The 17,099-nt window shown below is 44.1% G+C and overlaps 1 protein-coding gene across 1 annotated transcript in view; it reads right to left on the bottom strand.

Moving 5' to 3' along the window:
- The window catches only part of LOC144161862 (venom metalloproteinase BumaMPs1-like), a 60,308-nt gene that overhangs the window by 22,910 nt on the left and 20,299 nt on the right, over positions 1–17,099 (bottom strand). The window contains exons 3-8 of the mRNA XM_077692443.1: positions 16,701–16,873; positions 15,772–15,864; positions 12,375–12,501; positions 9,809–9,838; positions 7,320–7,450; positions 1,742–1,819 (exon numbers count right to left, since the gene is read on the bottom strand). Of these exons, the coding sequence (XP_077548569.1) occupies positions 1,742–1,819; positions 7,320–7,450; positions 9,809–9,838; positions 12,375–12,501; positions 15,772–15,864; positions 16,701–16,873 (632 nt within the window). The remainder of the gene's footprint in view (positions 1–1,741; positions 1,820–7,319; positions 7,451–9,808; positions 9,839–12,374; positions 12,502–15,771; positions 15,865–16,700; positions 16,874–17,099) is intronic.

The raw sequence follows: 17,099 nt of genomic DNA, 5'->3' as shown, positions 1-17,099 counted from the left end.
TCGTATTATCTCGAGAGGTTAACAAAGGACGAAAATATGCATACTCCGTAAGGAACTCGCTTTTATTGAGCAACATTGAAGTAGCTAGTCAATTTTTGTGGCATGTTTTTTTTTTGTCTTTTCAACGTCCAGGAGTAATTTTTTGTTACCCTGGGCGCTCTTTTGTAGGGAAATCCGTGTCGTGCCTAATAAGTGCAGCCAGCCGGCGAACGCTTGGAAATCTTCGACGTTGAAGAATAGCGCGATGTTGCCAAATTTTTCGTGTAGGATTGGCCCGTCGACGTCTCCGCCTCTCACTCTAACTTCCTTGAACCATGTAAGCAAGACGTCTTTCATTCGCACCTCGCGTTTCTTTCACACCAGGGCCAAAAACTTGCAGCTTGTTTGGAAGTTGCATTTGCTGGTCGACAATAGTGTTGGGCGTTGAGAGTGGCAAAGCGGGCTTGCGTGTCAAGTTCGTGCTCTTCCTCTTCAGGTTCTCTTTGAATTTGCGTAAAGTTTTGATTTCTTTCAAACTGAGCGCCTTGCGTTTTTTCGACATTGTCACAAGCCTGGCAGAACCACCACGCACAGCAACCAGGCCGCCAGATGGGAACAAAAAAACGGCAAAACAAGAAAGTGAAATGTGCAGGGAAATGTGTGGCGAAATGAGCATGATTTGCGGGTCCACGGCTGTTTTGTAGGTGTGGCTTGGCGAGCGACGTCCTGCTGGTGGGTCACTGCGGCAAAAATGTACTGGCGTCATTTCTGTGATGGATATAACGTCAGTGAAATCTCGGGACATCGCGGCACTAAACACTTTCGTGTCAAAATAAAAAACCCGAAAACCAACAACCCCAAGTATAACGTACTGTTTAGTACTAAAGGTTGCTTCTCCGCAAGAAGACCATGTGTGCAGATGCACCCTTTACAGGCTACTTGATTTGTCCTACTGGCGTCACTTCCGTGCCGGATATGACGTCAGTCAAATCTTTGTCTCTAGGCGTAAAACACTTTCGTGTTAAAATAGCCTCAGAACCACAGCAGTACCACCGAACACAGCAACAAGGCAGAAAGAGCAAGAAGAATAGCGCGGCAAGCACGGCGGATCGCGAGAAGTCGAGAAGGGATTTCGTTGCCTGCCGTGAGCATGGAAAACCTTCCTTGATTATGATACGTTTCGCTGGATGGCAAGGCGCGTCACCGGACGTATCATCATCATTGGATGGAGCGGCCACGCCTGGCAGCGATATTTTCGCCTCAAAATCGGCGTTGCCGCGAACTCAGCGGCTCTGCAACGGGCAGGTCGTGGCTTGTTAGAATGCGGTTTGAGCTGGTGTAGCGAAGAATAAACGCAACATTTCTGGAAATATCGGTCAAGAACCACTTTTGCGGTCGATTTATCTGATTCTCGGCAAATGTGATCGTATTACACCCACGAAAATACATTATTTCTAGGGGACTTCAGCCGGAAGGGAAACGATAATCTTATTAGGCAGAAAAACGTATTATGCCGAATTGTATCAACGAGATTCCACTGTATATTGTTCGTGCGCCTCTTCATTGCTAGTGCGAGGTTTAAAAAAACTAACATGTGCGTCCTATTACGAGACACTTGTATTTTATTGCGTTCTGATGTAGGATTCTTTTTGAAAGCAGTTATTTAATCATTAGGTCGTTATGCTTTGAAATGTACAGTTTGTAACGTTTTTCCGCCTAAGAAACATGAAGATTCAACAGGGCTTTTGAGTAAAGATCCTACCTTGGTCTTGCTTATGTAAAGGCCGACGATCACCAATTGTACTGTAGGCCATTTTAGCTCATCAAAGAACAAATTTACCTGAAAAAAATAATATGTCAAAAATGTTAAGAACCCGGTCAAAAACGCGACTTGGAGATGTTGTCATATGCTAGCTTGCGACCACTTTCCAGGAAATATGTTTTGTCCATGCAGTGGACTTGTAACAAGAATTTTGTCCTTTTTTACACCCATCTCCACGGGTGACGGCTAGAAAAACTTCAGTTTTTAAGCCAATCAGGAACACGGCACCCATGGAGTTCTGACATCGGGTTTCATGATTATTAGGTAAGCCAGCCTAATAAGGGATTGAAAGCTGGTTGGAAACTAAGATAAACTGATGTGGTTATACTTAAGAAAGGCCTGATGTGTAGGTTTGACCGTTGTAAGAAACTCATGCGCAAACCTTAAAAATTTAAAGTCACGTACAGTTCGTAAGGAAACAAGAATACCTAACTTTAAACCAAACAAAGGTTTAAACTTTCATGGTCACACTTACGACAATGCCAATTAAGATGCCCTTCCAAACTTAGTTGCAAACTGTCCTGTTGTTCCCGCAATCTGTCGACAGTGGCGCGTTTTTCCTACCTAATTATTACCGCACGAAAGGGGAATGTGGTAAATTACACCTTCTACACATGCAAAATATATTTTGCGGTGGTTTATAGGCCTACCTGGACGCACAAGCGAATACCATATAGATAGGGCTCCAGGTTTTCGGAGTTTACTTTTGGTAAAATTCGGAGGGTGTTTTTAGAGTTTATGTTTTAGCGAATTTCGGTGTTTTTCGGAGTTTATATCTGGTAAATACCTAATTCTCCGAAATTCGGATATTATCCCGCTCTATTCTAAATACTCCAAATCATGGGTGAAATTATATCTCAGCACAAACACCTCAGGACGCTCGGAGCAAATTTCTGTAGCAAAGGTTTGAATGGCAGACTCACATATATGTACACAACCACGAATAGTTGACAAAACATGTACGTTACTCATATTATAACCTGAAAGCTTGTTGCTGCACACGGTAGCATACTTTGCGAGATTTTTGTCGCTGGTGGGAGCACGCTGCTTTCGATCTATGATTCTCTGCATAGAAAATGCCATTGCAACGTTTACTCTAGACACAGGTGAGCGAGAAGCCTCAGCGCGCAGCGAGAAATCCCTGGCCGCTGCTCATTTGGAGCTTTACAAAACGAGAGGGGTTCGACAATGTTACTTATTTAATAGCTCTGGAAGTTTGCAAGGTCTTTCATGAGCTGGATTATGTCACGGTAGGTAACGTTGGTATAGACAAGTGCGCTAGTCTTAAAAGAGGACAAAGAAGGCTCTTTTGATAGACCCTTCATAGCTATCACCGAAAAAATGCGGACGGGCAGCGGTGCCTATAACCTAACTAATATCCTGAAGTCCGAATTTCGGTCGTCTTTTTTTGCTGTCATGTTCTCTAACATCGGTGTTTATTAGATAAATTCGAATTGTCCAAAGTTTCGCCGGCCAGTGTCTTTCGGATTTTTTTTCCGAAAAACCCGGAGCCGTGTGCGTACGAATACTGCCCAGGATATTTCAAAATTTTGGCCCCACGAATGTGTATCATAAAATCACTTAAATGTATAAAATACGTGTTAACTAAGGATGTTTTAATTTTGCCGCTCGTATATGAAATGTCACATGAATGTGTGAAAATACAGTTCAGGAGATCGGTATGTTGTTGATTAGATAGCTTTTTAACACGTTTTTTGTAGCGTGAGCTACACTGGCCGAGGTTGAGCAGTTTCGCGTAGCTTCTGGAGAGCCCTGCTGCACATTCGCGAGGAGCAGTAACGTCTCACGGCGCACAGAACGTTGCTCGGTGCCCGGCGTCTCTCACACACCCTACGCGCCCAGCGTCTTCGCCGACCTCCGTTCCGCACGTGGCGGCCAGGTCCACTTGGTGATCATGCGAGGGGTGGCCGGGTGTGGAACCGATGGCCCATGCGTCGCAGCAACACCGGCGTGCGCCTGTGGAACCAGCTTAGCTCTGGGGCGATTGGTGATGCTGCGCCGGAGACGCTTGATAAATATACACGTGTCACATAATTCGTATAACGCGTGTGTCACTAAAGCAGCAGTAAGCTTGATAATCAAGCTAACCCTAGAATACCAGGAAAGCTAAGAATAACCAGCTGACCCTTAGCTCACGCTACGTGTATCCTGGCATAGCCGAGCTAAGGCAGTGCTAATTTTATCATAAACCTGTCGACACCTCTCGTTTGTGAAGGGGCGGCGAACTTGTTTTAGAGAGAGAGAGAGAGAGAGAGAGAGCTCTTTATTAGATGAAAGCAGAGAGGTTTGCCGGCATGTTCCCGCCTGCATGCTACTCTGCGGGGATGGGGAGAAGGGAGTAAAGGCCCTAAAAGAAATAGGGCAGAAGAAAGATGGGAAAAGAAGAGATTAAAAGAAAAGTGAACACGAAGCTTTGCGTGGTGACTTAAAAGTCCACACGATCTGACACGTAAAGTTCTAAATTGTCTCTGCGAGGCCGATTCCGCGTAAATAGTCAAATAAAGCAACCAACACTTTTCTCTGGGACGATGGAGAGGGCCAGGGTGCAAGGAGACCTTTCAAAGATATAGATGCGTTGTTGAGGCACTCAATCTTTTCTGCGAGGTGAGTTCTTTCTTGGATGTATGCCGGACACTCTAGAAGGACGTGCTCTACTGTTTCGGGCAATCCACAATTATCGCAATAGGGGTTTGCAGTTAGACCGAGGCGATGGCGGTAAGAGTTCGTGAGCGCAGCGTTGAGACGCAACCGGTGGTAAAGGGTTTCAAGCTTACGTGGAATCCGCTCTGGTAGCCTCATTCTGAGTCCAGGGTCTATATGGTGCAGGAAAGGGTGCCGAGTTTCAGGACAAGACCAGAGGCGGTTTCGCTCCGCTAAGGCAAGCTCCTTCGCTAGCGCCGCGGCCTCGTGTTTGGTGAAAAAACTTGTTTTAGTAAAATCGTTACTCGCACAGTATTTGTTTTGATAGGAATTGTACAAGATTTAGAGATTTTGTAATAACAAAATTTATCCAATAACGTCTTGCTTGAACGACTTTTCACAAGCCCCTGGTCTTTATTAATAACGTAACGATGTCTCATTTGTTCTTGCACGTCTTCACACAAAGCTGTGCTACCACATTTCAGGTAATTGTTCCTAAGAAGGCGGAATCTATAACATCGGATATCGTGATGTGTACGCCAAGGCGGAAGTCCTTATTCCAGAAACGTCAACTCTGGATAGCCAAACATGTGAAATGGATATGATGATTTCCCCTTAATTCAATTTCAAAGTAGCCGGAGTCGACTGTACAGAGAACTATAACCACTTGAGTTGAGGCTAGTTCCTAAGTATACCCTCACCGCAATTTTTTTCACGTCAGCATACCATAATCTCCAATTCCAGGTTTTTCTTAATCTATTTGTGTCCGGGGTCGTTTTTTATTCTTGCTACACACTTTCCAAATGCTTTTTACATTCCTTTCATTCGGAAGTACAACTTGCACTTTTGTTCCCATTGTTTCCCTGAGATTATCCTAATTGACCTAATAATGAAATAGAAGTTGTTATATGTGACTTTTTTTGAAATACACAGTTGCGCATTTTTATTTTCTTAAAAGTGTGTCTGTATATAAAATCAATTTCTTTGTAAATCATTTTTAAAGCAAAGCTTTCTACCTCTACCAGCCAGCGGTTTCTTCGTGGCGTGCGGGACAAGAAACTCCAACGCGGCTGGACGCTGGGGAGAGGGAGGGCGGTTTTCGCTCACGGAGAAGATTGTGGATGGCGTTGCGAATGGTTACCCAGCGTTCCATGCGCGCTGCTCACACCGGCGGTCGCGTCGGCGGGACGGCTTTGTCGTATGCTTTAGCGACGCTAGTTTTAAGCCAGTTTTGGCGCAGCTTCGCCTCCATTGCGCGCTTCCTTTGCACGGCTTGATTAACTTGTTCATCAGCACCTCCTGGGTAACCCGGACCCGACAGAATTAAGTGGCCGTACGGAAAAGATACGTTAAGGATTGCTTTGCAGGGCGGGAAAACAAACTGTAGAGACCACATACAGAAATCTGGCCACTACCTTTTGCGTACTGCTTGCCAAGAATGGAACTCCGTCTCCTAAATTGGTGAATACCGATTCGGTTGTGTTTTAAGAGGTATTACAAAAGGCGAAAGAAGCAACTCGTTCTGATAAATAGCAAATATAAAAGTTCCCTCAGCTTTCTCGCCCCTAGTTTAAATCGGTATAAATGGGAATCACTAAGCTCACATGCCGTATCGTTTCAGTGCTGCGCCTGTGTCGCGCGGTGGTGCAGTCCCGAGCTAGCAGATCAGGATGGCTAAGTTCGGCTGTCTCACCGTTCGAAAGACGCCCCTCTCCGTTTTCTTTCTGCTGACGCACGGCCGGGCTACAGCGGCGGCGTCCGCCGCTCAAGACCGGCCGTGGCCGACGCAGCTGCGTTCGGGACGCCGCCCCCACGAATTCCAGGTAATAGAAATTTAGCCAACCGTTTTCGACGGTCCGCTCCGGCATCGGCGGCACGCTCAGCGCAACCGGAGCCAATGCCGTTCACCGCCAAGCGCGCCACGCATGCGCAATGGCGCTCCTACGTGCTATCGGAGCGGAGCGGACCGTGGAAAACGGTCAGCTAAAACTCGCTAGCAGAATCGCTGGTTTCACTTTTTCTAGAGCCGCGTGTGTGAATTAAAGTGACGTCGCATGGGCAATTGTTATGGGTGTCGTTTAAAGCATTGCTTTCCAACCACATTCACAGCGTGGATTGAAGCCATTTTTTTTCCTGTTCTGTTTTGTGAATTAATTTCTGTTTTGTTTTGTTAGTGTACGCATGCTCTTGTGTTCCAAGTGTGCTCGGAGGGAAGGCCTCTGTGAGGCTAGTGGCCTTTTGCCTGCCCTTCGTTTTTCTATATTCAGAAAAAAAACAAATAAATTCAATTCAATTCAATTCGAAAATTCCGGCAAGAACAGGTAAAAGAGCTAGAATTTCCTATAAACTGTATGCTTCTATGAAACAAGTGTTGTCTTACTGAGGCTCGCGTTTCGTTAAACTAACTTTAAGAGCGTAAAGCAAGAACGCTGGATGGAAGGGCAGATTTGTATATTTACGCGAAGTTTGGTATGATCAATGTTCTGTGCGACTTCTAGCCTTGTTTTTGACAGATGGCTTACCACTGAAGACAATACAGTCAACGTGCCAATGTGCATCTGTACCAATAGTAGAAGAGCAATGGTATCTGGCTTCCTTTACAAGTGGTTAAGTATAAATGCTGCAGTCACAGTTTAGGTTTAGTTTCAAGAGGTGACGTCCCGATTGAGAGAAGGTGCTTCCGCACAACGGGCCCCATACCCGCGAAACAAACTGAAATTGCACATAATACTGCTTCACACAAAGGCCGGAGTATTACAATGCTGCTTAAGTAAAACGGGTCTCTGATGCGCTCAACCTTATTTTACTTTTGTATTACTCCAAAAGGTGTTGTAGATTGGTAGACCGTTATGCTTACCGCTGTTGTAAATATGGAACAATAAGCTATGACTTGAATGTCTTGCATGCCTTTGTTGTGTTCGCTATCGGAGAAAAAATAGATCTCGGGTCTGACTTTCTGCACAATTTTTTGTGGGTAGCGGGGCTGCACTGAAAGAAAAATAAACCATATTTAAGGGTTAAAACTTTATTCTCGAATAGCGCACGCATTTTTTTTCTGAGAAAATACGTTCAAGCAAAATATTTCACAGTTTTTGAGAGGGTGAAACAAAAGTCAATAATTTTCGTGCATACAATGAAATCTTGGGAAAAACGAGCGCAACTCGAAAAGTTTAAAAGGGTCGGTAAACACCACTGTTCCTCAGAGACTCGTGATGATTTCGCCTAAACCTCAACTGTTACAGTTCAATATAACCTAAAAGACGCCGATATATCTCACGTTTTTTCGGCCCGATGGCTTTCACATCACCGCTGGATCCTATGTGAAGCGAGGTCGGGCAGGATACGGAAATGTCGGATCTGAGCGAAGTCAGGTCGGAGAACTCAACTTTACAAGGCAAACCAAACTTTTGAAGGTGAAGCTGAAAGCCCCAGTGCCCATGATTTGTAACACAACATTTTATTGTGGACATTTTGCACATTTTGCAGCAGCACGTCTTTGCTGCGGTACAGCTTATTAGGCGCTGTTGTAAACACCGTTTCTAACAATTTTATACACACATAGGTGACGTAATGTTTTTTTCTTCCGAGCACATTCTGAAGCATATGGTGATCTGAATATGCTTGTTATGCAGTGATTTTACCTGCACTTTTCCCGCTGTTTGCTGTACGCCTTACACCGACAGTGCCAAGTGCTGTGTGTATCAGGGGCTGTGTGTACCAACGTGTGCATACTCTGCCCTCTAATTCCGATCCTATTCCGTGCCCAAAACGTAAGCTTTGTTTTTTCTTTCTTAGTTCGTACTACTTTTCGTGTTTCGCTACACACTTTTTACTCTTTTTTGCTTTAAAAGGTTTTCTGCACCCTGTTCGTTTCTATACTCTACATTCCTAATGTATCGAGTAAATAAATCAAGAAGGCCTGGTGCTACTGGTGAGGACTTAACAGTGAATAAAATTTGCAGAGCTGCAATATGTAAAGCTCTGATCATTACGCTCCATTAGGAAGTCAGGAAAGGTTATTGAAAGGCGGGACACATGATGACGATGTGGAGGGATGTGTCTACGTACATCAAAAATGTTTTGCGTTTACCTAAGGCCACATTTATTTTTTGACGGAAATGATATGGCGTTTTGGGACTTTGACCGGAAAGGTCAGCATAGCTGTGCGAGGTCGAATAAAGTAGTCGGCTTGGCAAGGATAGTTCCAATGATAACTTCCCGGTTTGTTTTCGTCGGTCCTTAGTCACGGGATTTACTTCTACCGCTCACTATTATTTTCTTTGCAGCATTGCATTGAGCTTAAGGTTCGTTAGTGAAGTCACAAAACAGGATTTGTTTGCTTGAAACACTTATTTTCGCTAATTCTCGGCTTATACCGCGTGGTGCGAAGGGTTTGGGGACAAAGGAGAGTAAAAGGGTGACATGTGGGGTCTAGGAGCCATGCTGTTCGTTCAGTCGGGACAAATGCGCTGTCTCCTCCAGCAGAGGCCGTTGTAGCCCTGGAACAAGGGATCCACCACTGTTGAACCCCGCCGGAAGCTGTAGCACGGGGCACAAGACCCAAGTGGATTGCCGCCCAACTATACAAAAAAGACTTGTAAATAGAGTTTTTCCAGTGTAGTCCTTCTCACGTCGCGTGCGGCCAGTGGCATCCACAGATTCCCTGTACTGTTGAGACAACAGTGGCACCTGAGGAAGCAGAATTTGCTTTCGAAGGTTCCGGTAAACTGAGCACGTCGAAATGATGTTTTGAACTCTTTCTCAGGTGCTGCATGCGATTCAGTTTCTTTGCTTTGGTTTGTTACGGTATAACTTTTGTTGTGGGAACGGGTTCTTTCCGGAAAGAGGTATGAGGTGGATTTCCGTAAGTTCCCTTCGGATTATTTAGGTATTGTAGAGGACCTTCTGCAGAGATTCGCCCTTGCACGAACCCTTGCAATGTCTACGACTATAAATGCTGTGGAATATCGCTTCCCTTCGAAATGTCTCGTGTGGTTATCATGAGCAGTCTGCTGGGGAAAATTCGCACTTTGCGCATATTTTTCACACAGCGGTAATCAGAAGACGGGGTAGTGTTGAAATGTTTGAAAGAAAGGTTGCACATTAAGGATGCGTATGCATAAGCCTTCGTCATGAACAAATCGCTTTATTTCAACTCTCGCCTTACTGAAAGTTTTTTCGTGGTACGTATTGCAGTTCAAGGATAAGAAATAATCCCATGTTTTAACCAAGCATCGCTTATAACAAAGTCAATTTTTTGTAACGGCGACTTTGATATAGCGAGAATTTAAGGTATATTGCTCACTGGAACCGAAAAATCAATGACTTCAAATGAATGTTGCTTACCTCCGAATTGCTGTGCTGTTCTCTCAGCAACTGAAAAGCAAGCACAAATTTTGACATGTGGCACGCGTTGAACGGAGAACACCAATGATGCGGTACTAGGGATTCAGAACTACACATCGTTTAAATTATTCAGTCTTGAATAAATTACACAAAAGCGCGCGTAGGTACGCATCCCAGCAGTCGCTGCGCGTATAGAAAATATAGAGAATATAGGAAATATAAACTCGTAGATGATTTCCTAATTGTCGTTAAATGGGAACCTGATGCCCTGGAACACGAGTGTGGGAATTATCTGAACCTGTTTCGAGAATGTCTGCATCCCCTTGACCTAACATACGAACTTCCGGTGGTGGAGCAATTAAGGTATTTAGATATCCAGCTTACGTTCAACTCTGTTGGTGTCTGCTGATGCTATTAACCACGCCAGAAAACCCCTTCTACCTTGCAACTCCGCCCATTCGAAAATTGTACAAAGAGGGATGATTACTACGTGCTTCAAAATGCCCTGGAGAAATCCTGCTCCCCCCTTACCGCCACTGGCTTTTACGGCCAGGTGGAACGGCAGCAGAACGCTGGCTACCTTGCTTCTGTGCTTGCCTCCGTTGCGGAGGGCGTAGTTGGAAGACTGCGTCCGATGGCTCAGCCTTGCGCAGAGTCTATGACGAGCAGGCAAAAGGTAGCGGTAATCCCTTACATGCACCGACTATCCCACCACTTGAAAAAAGTGGCCCAAAGCTCAGACGCGAGAGTAGTGTTTTCTGCTCCAAACAAGCTTTTGAAGCTGTGCAGAATGAGCGACCCAGAGGCCATTCGGGGAAAAAGCTGCGGCACAAAGCACAGCACGGCCTATGTTGAATGCGTAGAAGGGGTTGTCTATAAAATTCCACTTCGTTGCAAAAACGTTTACTTTGGGCAGAAGGGAAGGTGTTTAAATGACAGGTTAAGGGAACATGCCAACAAAGTCAATAACGCACTCGAAAGAAACGTGAGCGATGGGTTTCTAGCACATCACTGCTCCACGTGCGGATGTGTGCCTTTCTTCGATAAAACCGTTGTGGTAAAAATGCTGTTACCATATCACACGAGAGATCATAGAAGCTGAACTGATTAACAGGTTGGGACTGGCATGTGTCAGCGCACCGTCCGTAGCTCTGTCAAAGAAGTAATTAAACTTCTTATGCATGCGCCGCTGATAAACAAGCAGTATAGCGTGGCTAGTGCGCATATATATTTGTGTATGTATTTCTTTCAATAAACTGTTGGTCCCAGCGCTCGTATGTGTCTAGTTCTCCCTTGTGTCCGTGTGCAAGCTACGCTGTAGTCACCTATTAGAAAATAGCCGACATGATTGTCACCCACAGTCGGGACGACCGATAAATATGTAACCGGTGCACAAGGGGCGAAATTTCAAGTGAGAAAAGCACTGACCGTAAAGAGATGGTGCACTATCACATGTGTGTGCCGTTACCTTTTCTAATGGATCGTTACCTTCTCTCTTTCTTGCGAAGCGTGTGTGCACAGCTAGATTGTTAGTTCCCAGTTAAATGTGCTATATGCACTGAAAACTCCCGCCCTGCTTTCAAGTTAATCAGGGTCAAATACGACAACCACACTTTAAGAAAGTTATGTTGGCGCTCCCACGTCACTCAAACCGACCAAGAACCATGATAATGAGTCACACCACAGTGTTTTACTACAACTTTGTTTAACTTGCAGCGGAATTTCGCAAAACCTAGTATGTATGAATTACACCTTCACCGAAAAATACGACGAATTTGACTAGCGGTCAGGTGTTCAGCAGCATAGCTGTGGGTGTGACTACTGAAGCAATTCAATGTTCTCCCACTGCACCGAGATGTTAGATGAAATTTTCTCTGATAACATGAATACGTTGGCACAATGCTTGTTTTTAAAGCTAACATTTCAAACGTGCCTTAGCAGAGAACTCCTATCCGACTCATGAGGAAGTCAAACAGTCCACTGCACAGAAACTGGAACGCACGCTTGAATGCAGCGCACAGTAGTAAACACAAGAAACAACACAAGACAAAATGTCCGCCTCCTGTTTTCTCTGAGCTGAAACTGTTCATGTCATATACTTGGCATTGTCACTGCCTAGAAATACATTTTCTCACAAGGTTGCTTTTTTGCCGACATGTTTCACTCCATGCTAGACTAAAATTATCTCTCTTGGCATGGCACCTCTCAAACGGCACTTTTCATCACGTGCTGCCCTTTCCACTGTGTCAGGCATACTGCAACAGCCTTTCACTCTGATCAACATACCATGTGGTTCTTTTAAGTTTGTGAGTTTGTAAAAAATGGTATGGTGTTCGAAAATACGGATACATAAAAGGGGGGCCATACATAACATGGACGAGCGGCCAGACTCGCAACGTTTTGATTACATCTTCGGAAGCGCTGAGAGAGCAGCATTCCACATGGCCGTGCTAAAACACTACGTGTACGATTTCTTGGATGGGGCTGTAAGAACATATGAGTAAATAAACTCAATGGTGACTACCAAAACGGGAAATTGTTATCTAAAAGAATGCAGGCTACTTACTGTTTGACCTTAGGTGATGAAATGCTGACCTTTTAATTGGCAGAATCCTATGGGGCACAAGACCTTGAGGTGATCGCGGTATGGTTTCTAGTGGTTCTATTCGCAGATCTCTGGAAATAAGCCCACTCTTTTTGATGGGCAAAGTGTACGCAAGAATGAAAAGCAGATTGCGCAACAAAAATTACGAAGAAAATTTTTACATTTTTTCGAAATCTTGTACTGCATGGTCACTACCAGTGCATGCTTCAAATGATTTTTAGGCAATATTCTAATAGTTTGGGAATACGCAGGTTCTTTATATTGCAATTAATATATTTTAATATGCCCTTAGTTTCCCTGAGGCTTAACATAAGGGGTGGGGTGGGTTAAATAAAACGTTTACGCGTATGCCAATAGCGCGAAAAATTACTTCAGAAAGTTACTTATTCGAATGCGCTAAGAAACATTTATTAGATTTTATGTCCCAATGAATCAGAACCACACACAAAACACGTATGTATAAACTGGGATTTGCGCAAACGAAGCATTTTGGCTCTAACTAAAACTTTACCTGCTTTAGCAGCCTGATAACAAACTTTCTGCAGATACCACACAACCGCAAGGGTCATAGAAAAATAGTCAACCTAATCTTTCATAGGCACTCATCAGAAGGAAAATTTTAGTTTTGTATAAACCTTGACCCATTTGCAAGTCGCAAGGAGACTGTCTGGAAAGCTTTTCTCTGCTTTTCTCTGAGAGTTAGGCTGAATGTTGAATGTGATACAGACCTATAAATAAACACGTGTAACTTTAGGAAAAACCGAGAATAAATATACCAATAATGAATAGATATTGAGCGCCTTTATTTTGTTAGTGGGACAGCGTTGGGCATGAAGCATTTGTTCGAAAGTTCGTACGAATATCTTCCCACGGCAATGGGAATTGCATAAGAGTCTTAAGCTGAACTTTACACCATAGATATACCTCAATCGTTTAAAGATGTCTCTATTCTCTCACAGTGAAACGTGATCATGGCAGCAACAGATCATGCACTCTGCTTATAAAGTGACATTAAATAATTACTTAATGGGACTCTTCAACACCGCCGATAAGCGCTTTCACCCTAATTGATTTCATTGATTGTAGGGTTTAACGCACCGACGCAACGCAGGCGATGAGGCGCGTCGTAGTGAAGGGCTCCGGTCTAATTCTGACCTCCTGAGGATCTTTAACGTGCGCCGAAATCTCGTACACACGGGCATTTTTGCTTTTCGCCTCCATCAGAAAAGCCGCCGGCGCAGCCGAGAATCGAACCCGCGTCCTCGTGCTCAGCAGCACAATGCCTTAGCCACTGAGCCACCGCGGCGGGTAACGCTTTCACCCTATCCTTCGCGTCTGAAAGCACTGTGAAACATATACCTTATACACGTGGCCAGCCCGAGGCGGCACTGCTTGATTTGCTACTCACAGCAGATGCGCCTTCCCTTTCTGCTTTGCTATTGTGGTATTTTAAAAGTGGCTATCGAATGCGTTCATTGCTGCAACTGAAAGAAAGCCGGATAATAGCCGCTACACCGCTGTAGGGACGTTATTCGAGCGGTCGCAGAACGCCAAGACCGGTAAAGACAAAAACATCTTTTGAGCAAGTTTCTAATTTATCTGATGGGCATTGAGAAGTAATTTTTGGCTGAGGTACTTCATGAGCCCCCTATTCTAGGTAGTGAGTGTGTTTGTTGACAAGGTTCTTAGAGAATTTAGGATATAAAAATGTTCAAAAAAGTGTTGCAGGTCCCTTCATGATCAGCCATCTGTCCCTTACAAGTAGGCGGCCATTCCACACTCTAAAATATACCTGCGCTTTTGTTTCGCTCCAACACACAATGTTCAGTCACTGCAATACACGGCCAATGTTAGCGAATCTCAAGCCCGGAGACAAGATAAGACTAAAAAAATAAAACCTTTGCGAGACTTAGCGCAAAGCAAATCTTCACGCTCATATTGCGTAGTTTCCCTGTGAACAAGACATTTTTTAATCGACGTGTATGCTAGTCCTTAATATTCCTTAGGTTTATCTCATTTATTCAAGTGAGTGGCCTTTCTAGACTTTTGCGCCCAAGAATGCCGACTGGGATATCTTAGAGCGCAGTGCAATCAGGCCATCCTTGCACTCTCGTGGCCTAATTCATTATCTTATACTAATGTACGTTTTCTTCTTGACATTGTTCAACGTGCTCTGCTGTGTTGCGGTGTCTATTTCGTAGATATTTAAGCCTAGTGGTTCTTTACCCTGCACATAACATGTCCCCCTCAAATATCTAACCAATATAACTACTCTTGAATGCGTCTTGGCTGGAAGGATTTTTAATTTCACACGCCTTCGGTTTGACCTGTTTTTTTAATTGCTTGTCATGACCTCGCAGTTCGCACAGAAACCTGAGTTTAAATCTAGTATTGTGTTTTAAATTCTGTAATATAAAATGACGAATTAGTGATAACCTACAAGAGTACTTTAAAGACTGCTTTAGCTAGCATCTTGCTTCTCGAACCACGAAGATTCGTTAAGTTCTTACAGTAGAACTTATTTTCTGGGAGTCATTATTGTCACTCAAACTGGGCGTGCCGAAGCAGGACATTGTAAAAATGCGTTAGTCTTCCCCGACGTTTCTGAAACTTTTTCGGTATCTGTTAGTGTTGCTTATCTGTAGGGGGTGAATTCTAGTCACGTTTTATAATGCGTACGTTCAGGCTATGATCGCACAATTGATCATTGTCCTCCAGTAAGCATGGTTTCCTCGACACAAAAAACAGCTATAAGCCTCCGTAACATTTCCCTTGCCCAAATTATACGTTTCAACAATTGCAAAACACCGTAAAATTTACTGGAACACATAAAGTTGCGCAAAACAAAATGTTTTCAGATGCTTATAGCAACTGTAGAGAAAATCGAGCCTAAGCGCTGTATCCATGCTCGCGCACACTTGCATATACGTTAGATATACCACCCAATCGGAGCGATATTTTTTCTATCATCCGCAAGTCCTTCAACGGTGTCTTCAAAGTGGACGGTGCCGGAAGCTGAACACTTGCAAATACGACGATCGGTGGTGTTGTTTTGGAGCTTCCCCACTTAAAGTGCTTGTTATGGGAGTGGTTCATTTTTATGCTACGCTTTTTGCTCCCCACGTTTAATAAATTTGACTTTTAGAATAGCAAGATATACAGAAATGAAAAGTATGTGGTCGAAAATTATGTACGATTTGTGGTGCAGGTTTTCATTATCGTAAAACGGATTTTTAGAGAGAAAGCAATGAGAGACAGGAGTTCTGTAATAAGTTAATGTTAATGATTGTGTTGACCTCTAAAAAATATGAATGCGATGTGACGCTAACGGTACGAAATTAGTGACCATATATTGTACCAATTTTAAGCCGTTGTTGGTGTTGTGCAGCAACACAGCCGCTCCATTTTCAGGGTCATGGTATAGGCGCTCGTTGTATTCGGATGCATTAATCTGAAACAACAAAACAAAACTGCATTTTATATGGCTTAATGACCCGTGTCCAAAAGATCGCAGCGGTGGAGGCGCTAAAACCAAATGCTACAACCTAGTTTCCGTCAGAGTAGGCGGAAATATTTCCCTTCATCTTGCTACGGCCTGCGCCGTCTTCATCGCTTCAACATAGACACACAATCTTTTGGGGAAGCCTTTGGCCGCCTTCTGATTGCTACTTCAAGCTTACCAATTTTACCATGTTACCAAATGTTTACTACACTTTATTGCTTCAGATAACGCGTCCATCAACACTAAGCTCCCAGTCATCTTCGACAGTGGAGTGCTCTTTTTAAGCGTACCTTCAGCAAATTTCCACACTAGTGGTACACAAAATAAACGCAATAAAATTTGGTGAACATTCCTGTTTATGCGTCCATCTAATGCGTCCTTTTGGGTGCCTTTTGGCTCTAACAAACCTTCAACGCTCACTGAAGTGATTTCTAACAAACTGGAATGAGAGAGAAAGAAATAGAGAGAGAGAGAGAGAGAGAGAGAGAGGGAGGGAGAGAGAGAGAGAGGAGGGAGGGAGGGAGGGAGGGAGGGAGGGAGGGAGGGAGGGAGACGTGAACGGCTGAGGTCAGTCCTGCTCGCGACCGGGCATGCTACGCAAAGGGGGTGGGGGATGACTACACTAATGAGTGGTGAATTTTGCAAATTACGGGTGCAACAGCGAGAGAGTGAACAAAAAACGTTGAAAACAAGATAGATGGAAATACTGCTAGCAAAGTTCGGACAGAAAGAAATTTGAAATTGAAACCGTTAAGGTATGGTTCTGAAATACTGCTGGATCTTACCACACTTTGTCTCATTTCTCCACCTTCAGACGTTGTGACCAGAATGTTTTCAGCAAGTACCGAAGTGCGCTTCAAGAATAGCTTGGTTGATTCGTCGATGGATATTACTTGGTGCCCGTCTTCGCCTCGAGCCTCAAGGATGCTGGGGTAGACTATTTGCATGCCGACTGCGCCTGAAAAGGGTACATCGCATTTATTTTTGTATGCTAAACTTCAAGTTCTGCAGTAAGAACCCAACACAAAACTGAATGCAAGCGTTTTGGTCAAAAAGGAACGGCAGCACGTCATGGATATTTGCAGACGAGTGCTGTCTATGTCCTCGGAACACTGTTTTGGAGATGGGTTATTCTTAGGGGTGTGCGAATATTCGCAAACTTCGAATATTACTCGAATATTAAA

The sequence above is a fragment of the Haemaphysalis longicornis genome, unplaced genomic scaffold (genome assembly GCF_048455015.1).
Source record: "Haemaphysalis longicornis isolate Haplotype H1 unplaced genomic scaffold, Haemaphysalis longicornis Haplotype H1 scaffold_12, whole genome shotgun sequence".
NCBI classification, from domain to species: domain Eukaryota; kingdom Metazoa; phylum Arthropoda; class Arachnida; order Ixodida; family Ixodidae; genus Haemaphysalis; species Haemaphysalis longicornis.
This window is presented reverse-complemented; position numbering and strand designations above follow the sequence as displayed.